Raw genomic sequence first — 25,634 nt, 5'->3', positions numbered from 1 at the left:
CTTACGCTATGTTATAGTCCCCAAAGTGTTTCCTGAAGTTGGGAATTAACAGGTAAGAGCAGATAAGAGTAAAACTCACATACAACCTACTATGGGAACACAGTTTAACAACAACAACAACAACAACATCAAAAAAAAAAGAGGCATCTAGGTAGTGATCCTTCACATCCTACACGAAGAACCCTTCCAATCACCTTCCTGCGCTCAAGGCAGCTAAAACCGGGGGCCTGTCTCTACCTCTGAAACTTAGGCAAAGTCCATCTGTTAGCCGCTTCTGAATTCCAAATAAAAGAAGGACTGCTAGAAATGTCCTGTGGGGCAAGCAAGTCTCTTCCGGTCAACCTGCACATAAGCCTTAGCGTGTGGCATACTTTCTGGTGTTGGACTTGGATGTGCTGGACGCCTCACCTGCCACCAGGCCTCCCACACGATGGTAGCTCCCCGTGGGAGAGCCTGTGGGCATTTCTGCAAACAAGTCCTTCATTCTGTGGGACTAGCTGGCCCATCTGAAGAGCACCCAGCATTCCAGGTACCAGCCTACTCACTGCCCCCAAGAGATTCTGGCAATGAGACCTGTCCCCACACCACGCCTAAATGTCCACGGGTGTGGGGAGGGCGGGGACGGGGATTGCTGGCCCTGGCTGAGAAGCAGGGGACCAAGGAGCCACAAAGGAAACGAAATTCCAGAATTCTAAAGGCACTGAGGGAGGAAATAAGGGCTTCATTTTTGGGGCTCCTAACTTTTCTTTGGACCATGACATGGTTCCACGGCTGGCCTGCTTCTCTACCTGGGCCACAGCAGGAAAAGAGATTTTTTTTGTTTTTTAATTTTTTTTTATTAACCAAGTTTTTTTTTCTTTTTTTAAAAGATTTCTTTATTTATTTGACAGACAGAGATCACAAGTAGGCAGAGAAGCAGGCAGACAGGAGGAAGCAGGCTCCCCGCCAAGCAGAGAGCCTGATGCAGGGCTAGATCCGAGGACCCTGAGATCATGACCTGGGCTGAAGGCAGAGGCTTTAACCCACTGAGCCACCCAGGTGCCCCATGAGATGGTTTTTGAACATGAACTTCATACGGAATGCTGCAGTTAGCACCTGTGTACATGTGTGTCAGGGACCACACCCCTGTACTGATTAATTCCTTCGTCAATTCTCAGTGCATGGCGCTTGTGCCTTTACCGTAGCTCCTGCTGCGAGAGGCTGTTCTCGCCCCGGCGGAGGCTCCCCATCCTTCCAACGGTACCCTCACTCTACTCCATACAGTAACAGCTGCCATATGGGGAGGCTTCCTGTGTGCCTGGTACCCTTCTGCCCACTTTCCAGCTGTGAATTCTGGTGATTCTCACAGTGACAGCCCGTATGAAGCCGTTGTTCCCACTTCTATTTACTGATAGGAAACTGAGGAACGTGCCTGAGTTCTACAGCTGGAGGAGAGCTAGGATTTCAAGCTGCCGTCTTGTTCTATCCGGAGCGTGCTTCTGGAACATCAAACACGGCACTTCACACCTTGATGCTTTGGGCGCCCCATGTGCATGAGGGAACATGAGATCCCTACTGTTCTGCACTCAGGGACCCCTTCATACACGCTGTACACGAGCAGAGAACACCTCTTCACCCATGTCGTGGTCCCTGTTCTCTCTGCCTTTGGAAACGGACAGCTCCCGCTGCCCTCCTTCTCTGAAAGCCAGAATTTTCCTCACTTCCTCAAGAGACTGGACTGTGCAGTCAGGAGGGATCAGTCTCGTCTGTAATCACCAATACTGGTTCCTGACATATTTCTGTTCTCTTTCAGCTTTTCTTTATTCAATCACTACCACTGCTAGACTCTTCACTGTGATTCATACGCAACTTCCTAGATAACTTCAGAGCCCACCTGGTTTTCCACCTTTTTTGATCTGTTTCCTCCAATTACCTAAAAACTTTGAAATCTCAGGGTGCCTGGGTGGCTCAGTGGGTTAAAGCTTCTGTCTTCAGCTCAGGTCATGGTCCCAGGGTCCTGGGATTGAGCCCCACATCGGGATCTCTGCTCAGCAGGAGGCCTGCTTCCTCCTCTCCTTCTGCCTGCCTCTCTGCTCATTAGTGATCTCTGTCTTCTGTCAAATAAATAAAATCTTTTAAAAAACCCCCAAAACGTCGTATCTCTGGTTAAACAGAATTAATTAAGTCAATATGGTATATCTATCTGATGGAAAGCGCCATTGAAAACAGTATTACGAAGGTACAGAAATCTAACTACTAACATGAAAATCCATAATCTATTAAGCTTATAGTCTATTAAATAAAATGGGCAAGTTATGAAAATGCACACATGGTATTATCCACTTTAAGTTAAAAATAGGTATAGAAAAAACATGGAAAGAACAACAAATGTCAGTGATTCTCTCTAGGTAATGGGATGATGACTGATGTTTTAAAACCTTTTTTAGGCTTACGTGCACTTTCTGTTTCTCTCAAATAAACACACTTTACTTGGATAATACAATGTTTTAAAAGCATACCTGTTTGACAAGCTCTCAACTCTCCTCCCCCACCCCGGGCTCTCCAGGGTTAGTACTCTTTACTCCCAACAACTATATGGAAACCGAGTCAAAGGACTCACTCTCTGAATTAGCCTAATTGGAGCAAACACTCTCACCCAACTCACTAACCACCTCTCAGCACACCAGGCCCTGCGTCCACAAACAGGATTCACTAAGCTTGCTGAAATATATGGACATTAACTCTCTGTTGCGTGTTCCACCCTGGATCAAATTCAGGATCTCTCTAACCATCGCCCCGTTTGTAGTCTTCTAGGCTAATAATGATTTGCCACAGAAAGGCCAAAAACTATTAGAACCCACCTACCACAACCCATGGGTTCAAATTAAAAATGGATTTTTTTTCTATTGCTTAGTCATCTTTTATTCATTTCCTGATGTCCTACCAAAATTCCCACATTTGTGGTTCCAGACGTAAGCCTACAATCCCACTTACCTCTAACTCTCACTACTCATTCGGCCCCATCCCCTGATTGTACTAATGAGTGATGTTAAGGTCTCCTTGAAACCTCCAGGTAAGCTTATAACAAGGGTGAAACAAGGAAAAATAAAAACGTAACATTTGCAATCCATCACCTGCATGACATCCCATTTTAAGACCTTCTTGGAACGGGGTGGCTGGAGGATACACTAAAACTAAGTCCATCAGGGTAACTAGAAAAGGACCTTGATCACCATCAATACACCTAAGGACATGACCTAGTTGCCACATATAAAACCAAGCTGACTGTAAGAAGCAGGAGTGTAATGCGTCTGAAGAATGAACGTTACACATGAAGGCAGAGATGCTACAGGAAGACACGAAAGAACAAGAATCTGTCCGGCGACCTAGCTGTCTTTTGCACTGTTCAAAGGAACAAGCAATCTGGCTTCCAGTCTACTCAGTAGGAATATCCTTGAGCCGCGATCAGAAATCTGTGTATGTATACATGCAGCCAAAATCTCTCTAAAGCCTTTAGCTTTAAACCCATTTTGCAAACTGCCTACTGGGTATTTCCACATGAATGTCCCATAGAGGTCTCAAAACTAGCAAGTGCAACATTAAATTCATTATCCTACTTGGCAATCCGGCTCCTCCTTCTACCGTTCTCTGTCTTGACAAATGGCATTCCAGACCCAAATCTGAGACTATCCCTTGATTCTTCCCTTTCACACCACCTTTATCTAATCAGTCCCCACACTCACCTGACCCCATGGTGTGTGTCGCTTTCACGGTACCTGCTGCCGTCACCTCAGTCCACGCCATCACCCCCATTCCCCAGATTACCGCCACGCCCACCTGACTGGTGTTGCCGTCTCTTTTCTTGCTCCCCACCTCCCGGCCCACCCTCTACCCTGCAGCCAGAGTGAACGTTCAGAATCGGGTTATAACCTGCTCAAAACCATTCAAGAACCTCCCACTATCCTTAGAATAAAGTCCAGACTTTTTTACGTGGCTTATGGTTTGTTTTGGTGACCTGGCACCTGCTTACTGCTCTCCAGTATCAGGTCTCATTGGACTTCCTGCCCAGCCACCCCCATCCACCAAAGTCCAGCCAACTTCATTTAGTTTCATGTACTTGCTCCGGGCTCTTCAGGGAAGCTTGCGTGTCTACCCAGCCTGACTGTGAGCCCTGTGAACCTGGGGACATTTCGGTCCTGTTCACTACAAGAGCCAAATTTAGTAAGTTCTTACTTAATGCTTACAAATCAGTATTTGTTGATTCTGAGACATACGTTCCCGGGCATACGGACATCTCTGACACGGACATCGGCCTCACACTTGATGGCATGCTGTGTTTGTTGGCGGCATTTCCTCGGCAGTGTACAAATTAGGTTTGTCTCACAAGGGATGGCTTCTTGGATTTGAGGACGGATGGTACTCACCACTAAGATCACTCAAGTACTTTCCTCTGCTGTAATGCCCTGGCCCTTCCAAACTTCTGATGATAATTTAGCTTCTAACATAGATTTTTATTCAGGCAAAGAACATGATGACCAAAGAAATAAGAGTTCTGAACCATCTGCCACTCAGCCTTTCCACTGTAAATTAATCAATCAGCAATTTCATCTATATGTCATTGAGACGATTTAACACAGATCGATCCCTCTGAGCCTGATCGTTTGAGTGCACTGCCTCGTCCTGGAAGCTGAGACCCAGACTCTAGAATGATGCGTTCTGCCCTCCCGATGTCCTGCCTATCCCTCCATTTTATGACTTGCTACGTTAAATTATGTTCAGAATCATTAAAATATGTGGTTCTGGAGTCAGGCTGCCTTGGACAAGTTATTTAATCTCTGAGCCTTAGTTTCCTCGTCTGATAAACAAAGCTCACAGCAGTAGGCAACTGCGATAAGTTGAAAATACAAGGAAAGCGCTCAGCGCAGTGTCTGGCACACAGCAGACACTCGATGCATTGTAGCGTTTCTGTGATCATGACTAGGATTATTACCACCTCTGTCCCTGTCTCTGGAGCAGAAGCTCCTCAAGGGCAAAAACCAGGTCTGAATTCATCCAGGCACTTAGCGCTGTACCTGGTACGAGGAAAATCAGCAATTACTCTATGCAGAAGTCACCCCACATCCACAACGTCCTGGCAAACCCTGGCTGAGTGCTGGGAAGCCTCCCTAGACAGGGTCTGCCTCACTTTTCCTTGACTGCAAAGAAACAGCCCAGTCAAGGGCAGTTCCTGCAATGGCCTTCATCACCAACAAAAATACCTAAAGGTGATTACTTCCAGCCTCAAAAGAGCTATCTCTTTTCTTCTTCAGGGCTAACCCTTCTCTTTGTATCTTCCCAAGTACTCCCGTCATCCTTCTGTAACACCAAGGGACCAGAGACCCAAAGAGGCCACAGTGAATGGGAGAGCAGGTGTGCCCAACCCCACTGGCCAGCCACTTTCCCAATGTATCATGAGCAATATGAAAAGGCAGATGACAAACCAGGGGAAAGTACCTTAATATTGGTGTGGAACAAGGTCCAGCATATGTAACTATATGTAAGGAGGTAGTAGAAACAAAGCAAAACAAAACAAAAAGCCAAACACTATAATGGCAAGGTGAACACGAAAAAGGCACAGGTGATTCCAGAAGGAAAATACACGGACACTCAGTAAGCGCAGGAGAGAACGTCTGATCTCACTTAGCATTGAATTAAATGCCAACGAACACAGTAAGAAACCATTTCCTACCTAGCAAGCCAGCAAGGGTATTATTTAGCATTGGAAAGGGTTGGGGAGAAGGGTGCTTTCGTGCACATCTAGTAAGAGTATATGTGGATGCCTATTTTGCAATATATACCAAGTCGTAAAAATGTGCACCTCTCCTTGCCCTAATAATCCCATTTCCAGGAATTCATCCTAAAAGAATCATCATGGATGTGTTAACCACAAAGCTATTTATCCAGTATTATTTGTAAAAGAAGAAAAACTGCAAAAAAGAATCATCTGAATGTCCAGTAGAGAACTGGATTTATAAAGTGGAAACAATGTCCTTTACTGTACAGGACTATTGTAAAGGTGACGTTGACTGTAGGAGGTAACATATGTAAAGCACTTAAGGCAGGGCCTGGCATATATGTGCATAATAAACAATGGCTATTATTACAGCAAATTTACCAGAAGGAATATTATACAACCATTAAAATGATATTGCCATTAATGACAAAATACAGTCAAAAGGAAAAGCCAGTTACAATAAAGACCCAATTTTTGTTTTATGTCTATATACATTAATAAACATTTATGTACAGTATCTATTTATATGTGTTAAGAAACTATAGAGTTTTCTCAAAATGTATGCTGTTAACAGTAATGATCTTTCAGTGATGATAATTTTTGTTATTAACTTTCGCATTTTCTAATAATATATATTTTTTTAAAGATTTTATTTATTTGACAGACAGAGATCACAAGTAGGCAGAGAGATAGAGAGGAAGAGAAGCAGGCTTCCCACGGAGCGGAGAGCCCGATGCGGGGCTCGATCCCAGGACCCTGGGATCATGACCTGAGCCGAAGGCAGAGGCTTTAACCCACTGAGCCACCCAGGCGCCCCTCTAATATATTTTTTAGTAAGTACGTACTACTCTCTTAACGAGAAGGGTGTTAGGAGGCTATATTTCTTTGGAAGAAATAGGAAGTACTGAGCTTGCCTCTGGTCAAAGAAGAATATTTAACATAAAATTTTATTCAACAAACACGTCAGTCACAAGATACTCTGGTTTCACATTATGGCCATTTCAGGGTCTACAGAGAGAAGGACGAAGGGGAAGGAAGGAAGAGAAAGAAAGGCAGAAGGAGAGAAGAGAGAACCGGGAGGAAGCCGTCCAGGAGAGGCGCAGAGAAGAGGAGGGCGGGACGAGGGTGTCAGGGCTCCTTCCAATTTCCCGATGCGGCCAACATCAGGGGGCGCCCACTGCGTCCCAAGCATCATGCATGAAAGTGACACAACTTGCCTTCAGAAAAGCTTATTTTTCACCTAGTTGCACAGTTTCCTGCTTTACAACAAAAAATCAAATCCTAAAAGCGACTCGGAACTAAGAGCCTGTCCAAGAGCCACCAAGTTTTAAGAGGAGAATTTGTTAATTACTCTGCTATATTGGGCTGTCCATCCACTTAGGCTTCCGAGTTCTCATTACCCTTTAGAGTGTAGCTGATTTCACTGAGCTCCTCTCATGACTCTTCATCTACGGGAATCCTTAAAGTCGGAGGGTGCTCTGCTCTGAATGGGAAAGAAGCCCACCAGGCAGGCACTTTTCTCGGGACTTCAACAGAAAAATGGGAACCAGAGCGACCCAGCCAAGGCAGAGTCTTCTCACCTCTGGCTGAGCAAAGACGAGCAAGGGCTAAGCACGCTCACCTCCCGTGGTTCTTTCTCGCTCTGCCACTCCGCGGACTGACACGATGTAGAATCCTGTGATTAGATTTTACTCAGAAACCTGAAAATGGGTCGTACTGTTCCATTTGTACCAAGACAGCTAAGCCCAGAACACCAAGTCAAGGCTGAGATGGAACGATGCAGTGTTTGCCTGGTGGAGGGGTGGGGTGGGGTGGGCACCAGGATTGTGGGGGGATGCTACTACTTCCGCCGGGTCCCTGAAAGCTGGGCAGCCAAATGCTTACAAGGGCCCCATCCACGCTAGGAAGCAGAACCCCCCAGAAATGAACAAAATGGTTAAAATGTGATTTAACTTCATCTGACGGGAGTTGTTCTGGAAAAGTGGTAATGTGGGGGAAATCCAATCCGATCAAACTTTAAGCACACTGAGAGGGTATTCTGTTTAAAGCCGTCAGTGTCCTTCAGCTCTGAGAGGTCCAGAAGCCTTTCCTTTAAAAAATACCACATGCATCGTGCACAGTGCACATACACAAGACAAGGGGCACACAATTTTAGGAGATCCTGGGCCCTAAGAAAAGGATCCAGCGTCTTGAAGGGACCCCCCCAGTTAAAAGGCACTCACAAATAATCCTTTCTTTCTTTCTTTCTTTCTTTTTTTTAAATGAACAGAGGGATGAAAGCCCAATTTTTCAGGCTAATCAGTCTGGATTTTTATACACCAGATTTACTTCAAGTCGAATTTGCCCTTAGAACACATGTTTGTGCTTTCCGTTTTCATGCAAACAGACTCACAGGCGATGGTGGACAAGCGCTAGAGACCTGGTGGCGCCGCCCCCGGATTCTTACCAGTGTGTGTCTTCATGTGCTCGTCGAAGTACTGCTTCATGTTGAAGTCCTTGCCGCACCACTGGCACATGAACTGCTTGTGGCCGATGTGGATGCTCATGTGGGAGCGCAGCTGGTACTTGTACTGGAACCTCTCATCACAGTTCTGCATGGGACACAGCGGGGACTCCTGAGGGCCAAGCGCAGCAGCTTCCCTGGAGCCCCCCCACAAAGCCTCCGAGATCAGGCTTCTCTTTCGTCCTTCAAACAGAATTTGCTGTGGCTGCTCTGGCTCTGCTCTCTTTCTGCCGCTCGGTTATTCGTAAAAGGGGAATTTCCCCCAATAATTAGCACTGTAGTCACACCCAACTTCTTCCGATTCCCGAGGGAAGGAGAGTAACTCCTCGTGTGTCTCTCCTGGGCTCGAGCTCGTCTGAGAGGATTGACGGCGTGGTAACGATGACCCTCCTCTACCCGGCAGTGAGGGAACATAGGGCGCCCGGAACACGCGTCTGGAGGGCCTCACGCCTGTCCTACGCACACCTCTCCTGCACTGCAAGCCACAAATACATGAGCTTGCCCCAGGCCTGGGGGAGCAGTGCTCCTTACCTCGCATCTGAAGGGCTTCTCTCCAGAATGCTGCAAGGAGTGCACCTTGAGAGACATGCTGCGTTTGAACGATTTTCCACAGGTTTCGCATGTAAATGGCATGTCTTTCGTGTGTGCTGCAACACAGAATGCACCGTACTCAGAATAAGGCCCCCGAAAAGCCCAAGCCGGGAAAGACTCATGTCCCACTGCAGGGGACTCATGCCGTCTGGACTTTCTACACTTTAACCTGTGAGGCCTTAATAGCAACGTTCTGAAGAGAAACAGAAATAACAAGGTTGGAAAAGAACCTGTCCCGGGCCAGTCGGTGGTGCGGACGGAGGACAAGCCGCAGTTAGTTTTGACAAGTTGGAACGGGTTAAAGAAGGCCCTTCCTCAGATCCTGCCCCATCCGAAGCATAAAACACACCAAAGAACAAGGACAAATTATAGGCGTGAGAGAAAAGCAGCAGAAGAAACTTACCAACCATGTGTTTCCGCACATGAGCCATGGTATAGAATTTCTTCTCACAAATTTCACAGGAAAACTTCTTTTCTGCATATCCATGGACGATCTTGATGTGCTCATGAAGGGACCAGAGTTTCTTGAATGATTTGTTACAGGAAACACACTGAGCAGGATAAATAGAAATAATCTTTATTTACAGGGGCTTGCAGAAAGCCATTGCTGCCTACTGGCTGACGAAATGGGTGTGCTTGCGATTCGCGGCACGAGGCCCGAATCCAAACAGATGCCAGTCCTCCCAGGAGCCCGGATGCCAATACCAACATCTGTACATTCTATTTTCCAAGACGCATCTTTTAGAGACGCTCTGGGAGTACGAAAACAATGGCCAAAAGTAAGACAAAAAAGAAATGGTAAGTTCTGCTAATGTAAAAGACTTGATTGCTTTCATCAAATTAATAGTGTACCCGTGGAGAGCTAAGTTTTGAAAAATAAATGGATTACGCAAAGCAGCTGCCTCCTCTACACAGGTCGCTATGCAGTTAACAGGTGTTTATCAGGGAATACAAACTAATTTTAAACAAGCACAAATAAAAGCGAGATAAAACACATATTAATGGTTATAGATCTGTGGAAGTAGAACAATGTTTCTGTACCTTAAAGAATGCATTTGAAGCCTTCCTTAACATGCATTATTGAGATTTTATTATATTTTCCCATATCTAATTTACTCTATGGAACACATCCCTCTGGCAGAATTTCCTGTAACTTCTCAGCCGTCAGTGTCCTCCTCCCCTTCCCCGGTAGCCAGCCCCAGATCTTCTATCCACGCATCTACAGGAAACACACGCAACAGTGCCTAGAGTTCCTTGTATTATGATTCAGTAATAGTCTGGGATATCAGGCATAAAGTGTATCAAAATAAAGTGCTTCTGGTTAAAGCAAAATGATACTAGAAAATTCTGGGTAACCACCGCCTTGGACATATTTAGGGGAACAAGTTATTCACGGGAAATAACAATCTCTGAACATCAGTCACTTCAGGAAACAAGGACTCTAGAAGAGTGAAAAAAAAAAAAAATCAGCCTCTGGTTGGACCTGCTTGAGAGGACAGACCTACCCCTACCAGCAGGCGGGGTTTCAGTTTTTCCTTGTTACTGGATCACCAGGATCATAAGGAGCCATATATGTATGAACAAAGCAGTATTCTTCAGGAATGTAAAGGGAGCTCTTTCAGCAGAATCCACAAAACCTGAATGTGAGCTAAAGTGCCTTATGGTGAGCAACAGTGAGGAAAGTCACAGAATGAGGATGTATTAAATGTTTCCTTTCTGTAACTTAATAAAACAAATTTAAGTTAAATTTGTTGAGCCTGGGTGGCTCAGCCATTAAGCAGCTGCCTTCAGCTCAGGTCATGATCCCAGGGTCCAGGGATCGGGCCCTGTGTCCAGCTCCTTGGCCAGCGGGAAGCCTGCTTCTCTCTCTCCCACTCCCCCTGCTTGTGTTCCCTCTCTCGCTGTGTCTCTCTCTGTCAAATAAATAAATTAAGTATTTTAAAAAACAGAAAAACCCCAAAACCCCACAATATGGACATGGAGCTATCCCTCTCATCATCAGGGCCCCAATCTCACCCCTAGGGTGCAGCACTGCACCACACTCCCCTGGGCCTGAACTGTCACAACCAAGTCCTAACCAAACAAGGAAGCGGGAGTTTCTGGAGGGTCTGGGCGCTTCGACTCAGCCTTTTTTTTTTTTTTAATTACCCAGCATGTAAGAGACCAAGTCACAACTGATGAATCAAAAAGCGGTGAATTTTTAGCAAACATAATTTATACTGAAGAAATCTCTTTAAAGTAAAGCAACGATCTCAGCTGTTGATGAAAAGCGAGAGGTAAAGTGAGAAGGAAGGAGAGCACTCCAGGTCAGGCGTACTCCAAGAAACAAACCCAAACAAAACAACTGCATTTTTCAAAAGAAGTTTGGCTTAAATACGGCACAACACATGTGTATTTTACACATCTTATGGAGACAGTAACAGACTTACCTTTTATAAATATTCATTAACGTGCATTCACAGGTATAAACCAATGCAGCTCAACGTAATATAATTCACTCGACATCATATAATTAACGCACCTCTTACCCTACCGCAATATAGTCCTTTTGAGACATCAGCCTGGTTTGAAAACCACATTGTTACCTTAATAATACTGCACAGAAGCATTACGTAAACCTAGTGCCAGGTGGGCAACATTTCCAACCAGCTCAGCCTCGGTTTAAAGTTTGCATACTCCCATGGGCTCAGCCTCTTGATAAATTTAATGTTGTCATCTCTCCACTGGTAAGAGCAACTCACTCCCGGAGATCTTCCGTTTTCACTGGTCTGAGTCATTACGGTTTTTGTCCCCAGCCGCTGCACTAGAATCTGGCATCCTTTCAGACCTAGAAGGGGACCTCTCTCTATTCCTGACCTTCACTCAGTATCGCCCACCTCGGCACAGAAGATGCCAGAATGAACTCTATATTACACGTCTCACGACCGTGAATCTCAGTGCAAAGCCGGTGTTGACTTTACCTCCCGGGCCATCAATCACCTACGACAGACTCCCCCTTCCAATGTACCTGCGTTCCCACTAGTCCAGCGTCAGGTAAATGCAATGCTTTTGAAAGAAAACGTTAAGCCTGGGTTTTCAAAAGACCCAAAGCAGGAGCTCTGAAAAAAGATAAATCGGTGACCACTGTCCCTTCAGCCTCTACGGTACTTATTCTCTTGGGCCGACGCCTGATGCGTCTGCACAGCCAGGTGCTATCCTGGGAAGTTTGCCCTCTCGGTGGTGAGACCTACCTGAATATTTTTTTCACAGTCTGTTTGCTGGTGAAGGGACAGCTCACTTTCCAGGACAAACTTCTTGCCACACTTATCACAAATCTGCATGCGCCTGTGAGTAACGTTCATGTGCTTCTCCAGGTACCAGCGCGTATTAAACACCCTGGGGCACTTCTCACAGGTCAGAGTCTCTTTCTCTTCGCACTTAGCTTTCTGGACGGGCGCTCTGGGCTCCTTGGCGGCCCGCTTCTTACGCTTGGGAGGCTCTGCGCTCTTCCTCCTCCCTCTCGTAGTCCTGGGAGTCGGGGATGCGGTCGCCGCAGCCACGGAGCCGGCCCTCCTGGTTCTCCTTTGGGTGACGCTGGCCTTCTCCGCCGTCTTCTCCTTCTTCTTCTGCCTTCCGTTCTCCCCGTAGTCGTTGCTGTCATCGGTGGCCTCTTCCTCACTCTCCTCCTCCTCCTCCTCACTGCTTGTCTTAAGAACAGGAGTCTCTTTGGACTGAGAAGAGACACCCTTTTCCCCTTTAGATACATTTAATGTTTGATTATTAAGGTTTACCTCCACTATGATCTGCTCCCTTTTGTAAGAGACTTCCTCCTCCTCCTCCTCCTCCTCTTCCGTGTCATCGGAATTCTCCCGGTCTTCTTTGACAGCGCGCACGTCAGACACTGCCCTTGGCTCCCTGAAATACGGCTGTTCCTCCGCTTCGTGGAGATGGGGCGTGCTCATCTTGGTGTCCACTAACACCGAGTAAGGACTGCCTGACTCCCTTTTGTACACTTTGGTGGACAGGTCAAGTTCTTGGTTGGCACCATGATAAAAGGTAGGCGGCACTGGAGCACGACGGCTGTCTTCCTGTGCCATTCCTGCTGCAGGCACGGCGCAGCTGTCCCCCGGCCCCTGCCGAGAGCTGGCTGTGTGGCTCATGGGTCAGGGGCCCAAGGGAGGACGCAGTTCAGACTGTAGAGAAATCGCTTCAAAACAGGGTAATTATTAAGATTCCAATCTTTTTCCATCCACAAAGAATCACTCAAATGGGGAAAAAAAAAAAAAAAAAAAAAAAAAAGGTGTTCCTGGAGGCTGTATGCAATTCTTCCAGTGTGGCAGCACCAAAGCGTAAGTCAGAAGGTTTGGTATGACGGCAAGAGCAGAGCACTAGTGACTTTTCTTTTGAGGAGAGCTGCAGATGACTTGGACCATCTTATCTACAAAGCAAAGCAAAGAGGAAAAAAGGTCAGATACCACGATTTCCTTCCCACAGCATGCACATACATCATACGACACGGCTGAAAAGGGCGCGACTCTTTGCAGAGGCAATTCCTGATCCTTGCTTAAAGGGTTCAGCGCGGACCATTGTTTTACCGGGCTACTGGTTTACTACATTCAACACCATTTTGTCAGAGTGTAGACTACAAGATAGCAGGAGTCTGTCTGTCCCGCACACTGAGCCACCCTTAGAGCTTAGCACAGTGCCAAGTACTTCGTGGGTGTTCGGTACGAATCTGATGACAAAACGGACAGGTACAGTCCCCTGGCATTCATTATGCTAGAGGCTATGGGACGAGCTGATATGGCAGAATATGTGGTCTCTGTCCACAGGAAGTTTATAGTCTTGTCGTCTAAACAGGTGTCCTAGGTGATACACGCAAGAGCTTTCCGCTGGCTGGCTTTGTTTTCAACACCAGTCACCACTGTCCACCAGTTAGGGCTCAAAGAACCAAGCTGGCTGTGAGCTAGGCACTGTGGACCAGGGAGACACAACAGCTAGTTGACGTAACTACAGAAGAGACAGAGACTGTCCGTGGCCTGAAGTAATGTATAATCTCGGGGGAGGTATTATTATAGATATTACTGGGTTCAGGTTCATCAGAGTAATTTCAAAGCTGCTAAGTATTTTTAAGTTTGTCCCATGGCTTAAAATCCACTCACTAGCCGGGGAATTCTTCATGTGTCTGTTGCACAGAAGTCTAATAAATTCTAAGAAACAGTAACCATCAGGTTGATACGGTTCCAAGAAAAATGAAACCATCCATTAAATAAAAGAGAGAGAGAGAGAGAGAGAGAGAGAGAAGGGTGCCTAACTTGCTTTGTGCCGCGGCTCACATTGCTGTTTGGCCAAAGACCTCATCCCTGAGTCATGACTAGTGCTGCGAGCACCTCCCCCATCCAGCCGACAGAAGGAAGGCAACCAGCACTCACTGAGGACCTGCCCCATGTACCAGCAGGCAAAGGGGCCTCTCCTTAGTCCTCTTTAACAGGTTCTTAAACTCATTTTTGATTTTATTTATTTATTTTTTACCAAAGTAATCACTAAAAAAAAAAAAGGCAAAGCGCACATCGTTGTCCAAGTCATGTACCCCGCAAGGTTTGTAGCAAGAAGAGTAGCCCTCTGCCGATTCTATCCTATCTCATCTCGTGGCCCAGAGATGAAAATGTTCAACTACTTTAGCTCCTCCTCCCCAGTATTTCCTTCCACTTTTTTTTTTTTTTAAGATTTTTATTTATTTGACAGAGAGAGAGAGTGAGAAAAAGTGCACAAACAGTGGGGAGAGGCAGAGGGAGAAGCAGACCCCCTGCTGAGCAGGGATTTCCCAATGTGGGACTCGATCCCAGGATTTTGGGATCATGACCTGAGCTGAAGGCAGAGGCTTAGCTGACTGAGCCACCCAGGCGCCCCCTCCTTCCATATTCCTAAACATGATTATATTTCTATTTCTTGAGGTTTTTCATTTTAAGATGTTACTGCTTGTCTCCCGCCAGTTTTTCTCACCTGACTGCCCCCAGTCCTCCCTCCCTCCTCCTGCGATAGTTCTACCATAGCTTCTCGGTAAGTCAATACTTATTCTTACATTATGACGACTCTAACATGTGGTCCCCAAATACTTTGTCATTCCTCGTTACTATCTTCTGTTTTCTTCATCCTTATGGATTTGCCCTTTTGAAAAAATGATTTGGGGCACCTGGGTAGCTCAGGTGGTTGAGCGTCCAGCTCCTGGTTTTGGGTCGGGCCATCATCTCAGGGTCAAGAGACCAAGTATCAGGCTCCGTGCTGTGCGTGGAGCCTGCTTGGGGTTCTCTCTCTCTCTCTCTCTCTCCCCGCCACCCTTCCCCCTACTTCTACCTCTTCCTTATAAAATAAATTAAAAATTAAAAAAAAATAAAAAATAAGGGTGCCTGGGTGCCTCAGTGGATTAAACGTCTGCCTTAGGTTCAGGTCATGATCTCAGGGTTGTGGGATCAACTCCACGGGGAGTCTGCTTCTCCCTCTGCCTGCTGCCCCCCCTGCCTGCATCCTCGCTCTCTGACAAATAAAATTTAAAAAAAATTAAAAATAGAAAAATTAGGAAGTGATTTTATACTTTCATTTCAGTGAAAGTTCGGAAAGTCCTGGTGATAAATGCCACCATGCTTTACTTGACATCTGCACATATATTTGTACTTATTTGTATTTATAAATAAGAAACTCATGCCTCTAAGAGGCTAAATAATTTGTCCAGTATTACATATCTATTAAATGACAGAAGCAGTGCCCAGCCCAGGCCTGCCTGACTCCACAGCTCATGGTCTGGCAATAGCTACTACTATTGCTACTCTGGCAAATGACACTCTAAAATAACTTAAACTTGGTTGTCCCTATAACCATGTATCTTTCTGCACATATCAAAATTTCCCGCCTCACACTTTCAGTAGGAAGATCTCAGTGGCTTTCAATTCTGCTTAGCCTTATTTTTGCCTGTGCCAGAACTTCTGACCCGTGGAACTAATCTAAATTACTACAAATACCATTAAACTTACTCACATTAATTATCTCAAATTAAACAAGGGAGGAGAGACAGTAAAATTCAATTAACCAGCAAAAGTTAGGAATTAAACAAAAAGCAGGAAGACAAAGAAAAATAATTGAGGGGGAAATCCTCTGTGGTCATAATGAATGTGTTCTTCCCAAAGACCTCTGGGCTCTTAGCCTTCAGGGCACGTGGCAGGACTGCGTGTTCTGACCCGGTCCCCTCCCCGCAGCTGGGTGGGGCCACGTGGCTACTTCTGGACCGGAGTACCTCCTGAGCAGGAGGGGCGCGCAGGACACGGCATTTTCTCACCAGTGAGACCCTCTGGCTCTCTTCCCTCTGCAACAGGGACCACCCATCTTCAAGATGACAACTGCTGTCACTGCTCTCCACCCAGGTCCCAGAGTGACAAAAATGACCTATGGGCTATGTGCGGTACAGTGGATTTTTTTTTCTTTTTCATTTAATTTTACCCAGAGTGTGTTTTTAAAACCTCTGAGATCTTACGTTGGTTAGTACTGGCCTCTCCTAGCTGATACAGACAGAACCCAGGAGTGGGTGTTGCCTCATCCAGAAAACTCAAACACATGGCAAAGGCTTAGGAGCTGGTGAAAAGGGGCCAGGAAACAGGTACAGGAGGCGAACAGGACAGCAGCGGTGAAATTCTCGGGGAGACTATCCCCTATTTCTCTCGGAAGCTAGAGAGCTCACGGCTCTAACAGGAAAATGCACTGTGACAGCAGCGTGTTGGTTACTATTGGCTGTATCTGACAAACCATTACACAGAAAGGCCGAATTCAGAAAAGAACTGATCGTTCAATAATCAGGATTAAAGGAGTTCAGAAAGTCAGCGATTTGTAGAGCTTAGAAGCAGACGCTTAATAAAAATAGAGGAGGTCTGGAGCGACAAATGCTGACTAGAATTTGGTCCTGAGGCAGGACCCAGCCGAAGACGTGCTTCCGCAGAGACGGGTAAAAACCGCCCAGTGGATTAAGGCGGCACCCGGCAAAGTAGCTTTTCTCAAAGAGACATGAGGAGGTTCTCTCCCCAAAGCAGCTTCTTAGTGTATTGGGCTACAAAGCCCATTTCTCTAATGTGAATTAGTCCAAATGCTATTAGGAAATGGGGAAATGATGTCAGTGTAATAGTAAAGTCCCCTCGGTTAATATGAGATTTCCCCCTGCAAGTTAATGTTTAGAGGGATCAAGAGAAAGCTTTCTCACAATGAACAAGACAGCCTTAGCAATACATGAAGACTGGGAGAAGAAAGCTGAACATCCTATTTCTGTACCTTCCTTTAACACAAGTACTGGCTGGTTCACCTGCTTCGTGAACCACTGATGCAAGCCCCGGGACTGGGGAGTGGTTTGGCGCCCCAGCATCATCTAGCTAACGGGGTTCTTCATGAATATGTACATGCATACAGTACATGTGTCAGCTATCTCAGTCCTCAGCTAGACAGCACACATAGCATTACTAAGTGAAAAGTTTAAAAAAAAAAGTAAGAAAACATAAAAAAAAAGTTTAAAAATTACTAAGTAAAAAGGGCTCAATTCACAGGGGAATTCTCTACTTAATAAGTTAGAAAATAAGACTGTTCTTTCTTTAAAAAAATTTATTTCATTTTATTCTATTTTAAATGATGCACACATATATGCCTTCCCATATAAACCTGAGACTGGAGTCTCCCCACTGTCACAATCGGGGAAACTCACGGAGACATCGACAAAGCACATGGTCACGATAGGACATGCAGTCTAACTGTTCACTTTAAAACACACATAGGCTTTCTCCCACATTCTGCTTTCTTCATTCCATCTTGGCACCTTTTCCCTTATCTCAGTTTTGATGATAATCTTCCTTTAATCTCCTTCCAGAAGATTTAAACTATCTCCTAAGAGCACAATTGAGTAAACTGTACAAAACCAAAAGCCCATTAGGGAAATCAGAACGTTCCAGGTTTCATTATCCAACTCTTAATGTGTGCCCTCAGTTCTAACTGACTTATTACTGCTCATCTTAACTTCCTTTTTCAGAGTACTCTTTAGGTGAGTACACAGAGCTCAAAGAACCTGAAAGTGGACAGAAGCTGCAAATAAGAAATAACCCTCACTGATATCTGAAGTTGTTCAAATTCATTTCTCTTTGGTATTAAGTTCTTAGAGATCATTTTCTCCTGCTTCTTAAAATAAATTCCAAACCAAAGCAGGTCATTCCTTAGTGGCTTGCTATAATTAATGTTACAGAACTTGGGAAAAAACTGGCATGTTTGTTAAGGGGTATACAAATTGAGAAGCGACAGAGCCTAGCACTCTATATGCCTGCCTGATCAGCTACTGGGAAGAAAATATAATCTTAAGAAAAAAATTAGGGGCACCTGGGTAGCTCAGTTGGTTAAGCTTCTGACTTTAGCTCAGGTCATGATCCCAGGGTTCTGGGATTGAGCCCCGCGTTGGGCTCCTTGCTGAGCAGGGAGTCTGCTTCTTCCTCTGCCCTTCCCTCCGCTCATGCTCTCTCTCTCTCTCTCAAATTAATAGATATAATCTTCAAAATAAATAAGTAAATCTTAAAAAAAGGAAAAAAACTAGAAAATATAATAGCATATTATAGATAGTAGTAAAATACAACTTCCAGAAAGTGCTTCTTTCTCATGCCATTTTTTTTCCCCAACGTGGACAAATAAGTTTACACAGTCTTCCAGAATGTGTATTTACATTTGTCTTAAAACAGCTTTGTTCCCTGGAACATTTTAACAGTTAATTTTTGAGAAGTCCAGCAGTTTTCTTTCTATTAAAATATACCTATACATCCTCCTCGTATGTCAAGAAGATTGTATTTGGGGCGAGCCTCCTCCAGCTGAAACGACAGCTCTGTAAAACGTATCACTCTGCTGCCTATGCTCATCCCACTTCCACCAGGCTGTCTGCCAAGCTCGAAATACTCGTGCACGGCCAGACTGCCCTCCTGCTGAGGGTAGAGGTTTCCAAAGTGCCCAACTGTCCATGAGGATCAGGCCAGAAGTACAACTACCAAGAGAGGGAAAGGAACAAGCAGGGAAAGAGAAGTGCATATCGGCAAAAATCCCCCCAAAAAGATCTACTAGGAAGAAGGGGCAGGATGACAACTGGGTCTGTGATAATAATGGTCTGATACTTTACTCAAAGCTTTACAGCTTTTGCAGAAGGCTACTCACTTCTTATTAGGAAAGTATGTTAGTGACACGTCTGCAAGTAACAACTAACCTCAGAGTCTTTGGACAGTCACATAACTATTTAACAACTACTATACACTCAAGTAAAAAAAAAAAGTAGAAATCTGAAAGTTGAGAAAAATCACACCTAGTTGGAGAAATTGGGAAAAGTCTTAAGGACAGTGTATTTCAGAAAAGCGTGAAGGACAAATGTATATATGTATATTATATTACATGTAATAAAGTAAACACACAAACAAGATAAAATAAATTAAAAATAAGTAAAAAAAATTGAAGTAGGGAAGATAATACTGAGAATTAAGATAAAATCAGCACAAACCATTTTATACTAAATATTCTGTCAGTACTGACAAAAACAAAAATTTAAATATCTGAATTATAATAAAAATTTTAAAAAAGATTATTTATTTATTTGACAGAGAGAGATCAGGCTTCCCACTGAGCAGGGAGCCCGATGCAGGGCTCAATCCCATGACCCTGGGACCATGACCTGAGCTGAAGGCAGATGCTTAACAACTGAGCCACACCAGCACCCTAATTTAAAAAATTTTTTAGAAGAATGTGTTCCTGGGGGCGCTTGGGTGGCTCAGTGGGTTAAGCCTCTGCCTTCAGCTTCATGGTCATGATCTTAAGGGTCCTGGGATCGAGCTCCGCTGGGTTCTCTGTTCAATGGAGAGCCTGTCCCCCCACCCCGCCCCGCCTGCCTCTCTGCCTACTTGTGATCTGTCAAATAAATAAATAAAATCTTAAAAAAAAAAAAAAAAGAATGTGTTCCTTATGAAATAATTATTTTACTTCTCTACCTGGTAATTAAGGGGTTTAAAACTCATATCCACACAAAAAGCTTAATTTTTTTAAAGATTTATTTGAGAGAGAGAAAGAGAGTGAGTGAATGGGGCGTGAGGGGCAGAGGGAAAATGTGAGAGAAAAATCAGATTCCCTGTAGAGTGCGGAGCCTGACCTGGGGCTGGATCCCAGGATCCTGAGATCATGACCCGAGCTGAAATCAAGAGTCAACCACTTAACCAACTGAGCCACCCGGGTGCCCCTAACTTTTTTTTTTCTTAAGATTTTATTTATTTATTTGAGAGGAGGAGAGGTAGAGGGAGAGGGAGAAGCAGACTCCCCACTGAGCAGGGAGCCGGATGCAGAACTCAGTCCCAGGACCCCAGGATCATGACCTGAGCCAGAGGCAGACACTTAACCGACTGAGCCACCCAGGCGCCCCTAAGTTTTTTCTTAATACAGCAGGTTCTACTTGTCTGAAATGAATGAAATCTCACTGTGTCCTTGTCTTTTTCTCAAGAAGAGCCTCTAAGAGTAAGACAACTTTCAAGACACTGACACTGGAAGTCTGACTACTTAAGATCCTAAACTGCTCCATAATTTTAACAAGTACAGTAAGAATCAATCAGACCTCTCTGATCTCGTTCTTGTATAGAAAACGAGCTATATTATTCTGGCAAGGAATGTGCGACCAAACAGTCTTAACGATGGGACCAATAACTATAGTTCATTTTCAGCCCAAGTTCTGGTAATGTCAACCCTTAAATTTTACCGATCTGTACTCAGTCTGCCAAGTTGAAAAGTGGGAGCCAAGAAAACCAACTGCCAAACCGGAAGCTCAGTAAACCGTACTCTCCGATGTGCCAAGTGCATACGGCAGTGGTGGTAATAATTTGCATTTACATGATGCCATGCAGTCTGCACAGAGCACATCTACCACACATCTATTAAACATTTATTAAGTGCCTACTATGTGTTCGGCATTGTAGGAGCTGGAGCCATCAAGGTGTGCACAGGTTTAACGAGGGAGGCAGACACGAAAACCAGCAATCACAGCACAGTGTAGTCAGGACCACTACTGAAGAGCACAGCCCAGGGGTGAAGGGCACACACTGGAGCCCGACCACCTGCCCTGAAAATCTGGCTCAGACACGTATCAGAGCTAGGTGGCCTTGGGCGAATTATTTAAGCTCTCTATGCCTCATTTTCTGCATCTGTAAAATGGGGATAATAATTGTGTCTGCCTCATGGTGTGTTACTGGGATTAAATGACTGATTAGTATAAACACAAGAGCACAGTTAGGTTTCTTCATTAAACACACTTGCCTCTACATATCAGGTACAGATGCAGGGCGGAAAACAGAACGGAAGACTGGTGTAAAAGGTGGCAGAGCTATCAGAGGAAGTTTCACAGATGAGATAAAGCTGGATGGAGCTTTTTTTTTTTTTTTTTTTTTTTTTTTTTTTTAAAGATTTTATTTATTCATTTGACACAGAGAGATCACAAGTAGGCAGAGAGGCAGGCAGAGAGAGAGAGAGGAGGAAGAAGGCTCCCCGCGGAGCAGAGAACCCGATGCGGGACTCGATCCCAGGACCCTGAGATCATGACCTGAGCCGAAGGCAGCGGCTTAACCCACTGAGCCACCCAGGCGCCCTGAGCTGGTTTTAAAGGACAAGCAGAAGTCAGAGAGATGGAGAAGGGAAGTAGGCAAGTTGCATGCAAGAAACTCAACATGAAAAAGACAGGAATGAAACCACATGGGGCTTTGTATGTCTCGCTTAAGCATCACCACCCTACAAAGACTTGGGACTGTTTTTCTATTTCAAAGCTGAGGCTCACTTTGCCCCTGTCATTGCTGGTTAAGTGTTGGAGTAAGGGCTGGAATTCTGGTTTTTTAACTCCTTGTCCTAGTTTACCAACCATCTTCTATTGAGCTAACATAGTAAATAACAACTACTTCAAGCAATCTACTGAGGCCTTGAACAGAAAAATATCTCTAATGATACAAAGTAAAAAAATTCTAGACTAGGGTTCGAGGGTCTAAGTTTTAACTTTAGCTAGTGAATGTCCACCTCCCTCCACAACGCCTGGAATGTTGGATTAATTCACATGGTGGGGGGTGCCTGGGTGGCCCAGTTGGTTAAGCATCTGACTGTAGTTCAGCTCATGATCTCGGGGTCCTGGGATGGAGCCCTTCCCTGGGCTCTGCCATCAGCAGGGACCCGGTTTGTCCCTCTGTCTTGGCCCCTGCTATGTTCGTTCTCTCTCTCTCTCATAAATAAATAAATCTTAAATGAAATTCACATGGATACATTTCAGTTTCCAGAGTGACTCATCAGCACTTTGTGTTTCACAGTAACCAGTCTGACCAAGTAAAGATTTAAATTATGTTTCTGTTTATTTTCTTGCAACAAAATTGTTAGTTTTCAACGGAAAAAACCTAAATAAAATCTGTGGACTTTAAACTCCAGGTGTAAAGTGCAAACACAGATACAAAATTTACCGCAAGAAAAGTTGTGTCACAAGATCAGTAGCATAAAACGTCCTTCAGTCCCAAAGGGGAGCACAAAATCAACCTGGGTTGCACTAGAAAAGCTACCAACACAACACGTGGGAGTCAACTCTACAACAAGCAAAACCTCAGACGACACACATCACTGCACCATATTTTAGATAAATACTATAAAATGTTCTCAGATGCCTATACTTTATATAGCTGAAAAATACAACTAATTTTAATGCAATCTCATCTAATACAATTTCATACAATTATTTTTTAAGCAGTCCATCTAATCCATTCTCTCTAAGAAATGGAACTGAGAAATGCCTGTCACCTTCAGTTTTAGACAAAGCTATTATAAAAATAGAATTCCACTGTAGTTTTTTTTTTTACACATGCATTTAAATGAGACTGCCATTGTGTTTCCTCACTAATACATAGGAGAAGCTAGGAAAAAGAGGACAAAGAGGTACTCCTCCTAAGGTACTACCTAATTACCTTCAAGCATCAACAGTACCCACATTTCCATAGAAGACAATAAAAATGAATACACATTACTCATCACAGTGGCTTAAGCAACCTTAACTTTCACCCCTAATCCCCTAGGGCCAAAGAAGAAATCAAATACTTAAGTAGGCTACACTGCTGGGCCTCGATGATCATGTAGTATATTCAGAACACCTTTCCATTACTCAATTCACAAACGTCATCTACAGATAGGAGAATGTAATTTAAACAAAGGAGTTCTTTTCAAAAGAGTAAGAGTTTTGTATTACTGCTCTCTTTTCCATTAAAATCTGACAAAGTCCTGGCTGCAGGAATGCTCAGATGAAATTCTGTGCCCTTAAAAACAGTCAGAACATACTCACGAGATACATAATCTTGGAAAATCTCAGTCTGGCCTTGACTGAAGTTGCTTTATGGAATGCAACTAGCTAATGCAACTAGTCTGTTTTCAGAATGGGTATCTACATGAGTACCCTGATCATTATTTAGTGATACTTTGCTCATTAGCTTTATTAAGAAAAACCGGAGACTTACAAGGCCTTATGAATCTTTCTTCACACTGTGGCTACCTATAATGTAAGCCATTAGGAGAGGCCTATCTATATGGCAACTGACAAGATCATCATGAATATGAATAAAAAATTCATTCAGAAAGTGACAATAACTGAGAAAGGCCCTCATTACATTCTTATATTTTACAGAAATAAAAATCACAAATATTTCAGACATGTAAACAACATCAGGATGCTATAATTTACATATTAGACCTACCAAAAGACTGTTACTGTTTTCTTGAAGGGTCCCTGGGTGGCTCAGTCAGTTAAGCTTCTGACTTTCACTCAGGTCATGATCCCAGGGTCTTGGAACCAAACCCCAAGTCTGGCTCCCTGCTAAGAAGGAAGTCTGCTTCTCCTTCTCCCTCTGTCTCCCTCCTGCTCATGCCCTCGCGCTCTCTCAAATAAATAAAATCTTAAAAAAAAAAAATTAACATTTGGGAAAAAAGTTTAACTAAGAGAGTCTTCAACCAGCAAAAATATGTGACAGCAGATGAGAAAGTTTAAACCAAACCATAACCCACCCAAAACATGGTCAATGGGAAAGAACAAATGCTAACATACCGCCCGCCTTTTCCTTCCCATAAGTCTGTTACTCTTCTTAGCAGCAATTCTTGAACTTTTGAGAATCTTTGGAAAATTAAAAATCTTCTCCCCCAGAAAAATGAACACACAAAACTTTACATGCAATTTCAAGGAGTTTGCCTATTTCCAAAAACCCATCCATGGAACCTTTAGGGATCCCAAAACCCCAAGCTAAGACCTCATATCAGAGAGCAGATTTTGCTCTTCCTTATTTGTAATGTATATTTAGATGAAGTATATAAATTAAGTTTTTCTCCTCTTCCTAACCTCCTTCCTCTCAATCTCTACAGCTCATCCATGATCACAAGTGAATTAACAGTTGAATGAGAAAACAGTGATGAATAACATTAAATGTAAAATAAAAGATCTTGTATGAACCCCAATATGCTAATTAACCAGGTATAAGACTTTGGACAAAGCAATTGATTTCACCTAGTTTCCCCCTGTAAAACTAGAATAATAGTACCCACATTGGGTACTGTTATAATCTGATAACAGATCTGATATAATCTGATAACAGGCAAAGCTTCCAGTAGTTGGGGGAAGGGTTCACTGCTGGCTCCTTTCTCCTTCTTGTTTGAGAAACTCTTTCTTAAAGAAGTTACAAATTATGGGTGGCAAAGCAGAGATTTTAGGGTTTGTTGCACCCATTTTTCCCTAGTGAACATGATGTAATGAAGATGAAAAAAGGCAAAAGATAGGGAAGGGAAAGTAAGTTTGAAAAATGAAATGGGCAGGCCCACCCAATTGGCTCAGTCCCTTAAATGTCCAACTCTGGATTTCAGCTCAGGTCATGCATGATCTCAGGGTTTTGAGATCAAGCCCTGCACTGGGCTCTGCACTGAGCATGAAGCCTGATTAATATTCTCTCTCTCCCTCTGTCCCCCATTCACTCTTTCTCTTTCCTGCCCTATAAATAAATATATAGAATGAAATGGGCTAAACAGACACACGAAAAGATGCTCAACATCACTCATCATCAGGGAAATGCAAATCAAAACCACAATGAGAGATCACCTCACACCTGTCAAAAGCACTAAAATCAAAAACACAGGAAACAACAAGTGATGGCGGCGATGTGGAGAGAAAGGAACCGTTGTGCACTGCTGATGGGAATATGAACTGGTGCAGCCTCTGTGGAAAACAGTGTGACAGTTCCTCAAAAAGTTAAACATAGAGTTACCATATGACCCAGCAATTTCACTCTTAGGTACAGTCAAGAGAACTGAAAATCAATGTTCATACAAAAACTTGCATATAAATGTTCATAGCATTACTCATAATGGCTCCAAATGGAATGCATGAGTAAAATGTGTATCCATACAACAGAATATTATCAAAAAAAGGAATGAAGTACTGGTACAAAGTACAGCATGGGTGAATCCTGAAAACATGCTAAATGAGAAAAGCCGGACCCAAAAGCCTACATGTTGTATGCTTCCATTTCTATGAAATGGTCACAAATAAGCAAATGCATGGAGACGGGTAGGCAGGAGAGGACGGCTAATGGATTCCAGGTTTCTTTTCGGGGGAATAAACATGTTTGGAATTAGACACTGGTGATGGTTGCACAACATTGTGAATATACAAAAACTACAGAACTGTACACTTTGAAAATGCGAGTTTTGTGGTAGATGAATTCTATC

The 25,634-nt window shown here is 44.0% G+C and overlaps 1 protein-coding gene across 3 annotated transcripts in view; it reads right to left on the bottom strand.

Moving 5' to 3' along the window:
- Positions 1-25,634, bottom strand: part of ZNF652 (zinc finger protein 652) — a 59,499-nt gene that overhangs the window by 6,700 nt on the left and 27,165 nt on the right. For 2 of the 3 annotated variants that reach the window (XM_032320022.1, XM_032320023.1), the window contains exons 2-5: positions 12,077-13,263; positions 9,250-9,397; positions 8,787-8,902; positions 8,199-8,343 (exon numbers count right to left, since the gene is read on the bottom strand). In XM_032320022.1, coding sequence (XP_032175913.1) covers positions 8,199-8,343; positions 8,787-8,902; positions 9,250-9,397; positions 12,077-12,985 — 1,318 coding nt within the window. In that variant the 5' untranslated portion in view covers positions 12,986-13,263. Of the gene's footprint in view, positions 1-8,198; positions 8,344-8,786; positions 8,903-9,249; positions 9,398-12,076; positions 13,264-25,634 lie in introns of those variants that run through there. The other variant, XM_032320024.1, reaches the window with a different exon arrangement.

This window comes from Mustela erminea, chromosome 18 (genome assembly GCF_009829155.1).
Source record: "Mustela erminea isolate mMusErm1 chromosome 18, mMusErm1.Pri, whole genome shotgun sequence".
Taxonomy (NCBI): Eukaryota; Metazoa; Chordata; class Mammalia; order Carnivora; family Mustelidae; genus Mustela; species Mustela erminea.
Note: the sequence above shows the minus strand (reverse complement) of the source record. Positions and strands in the feature narration are given on the sequence as shown.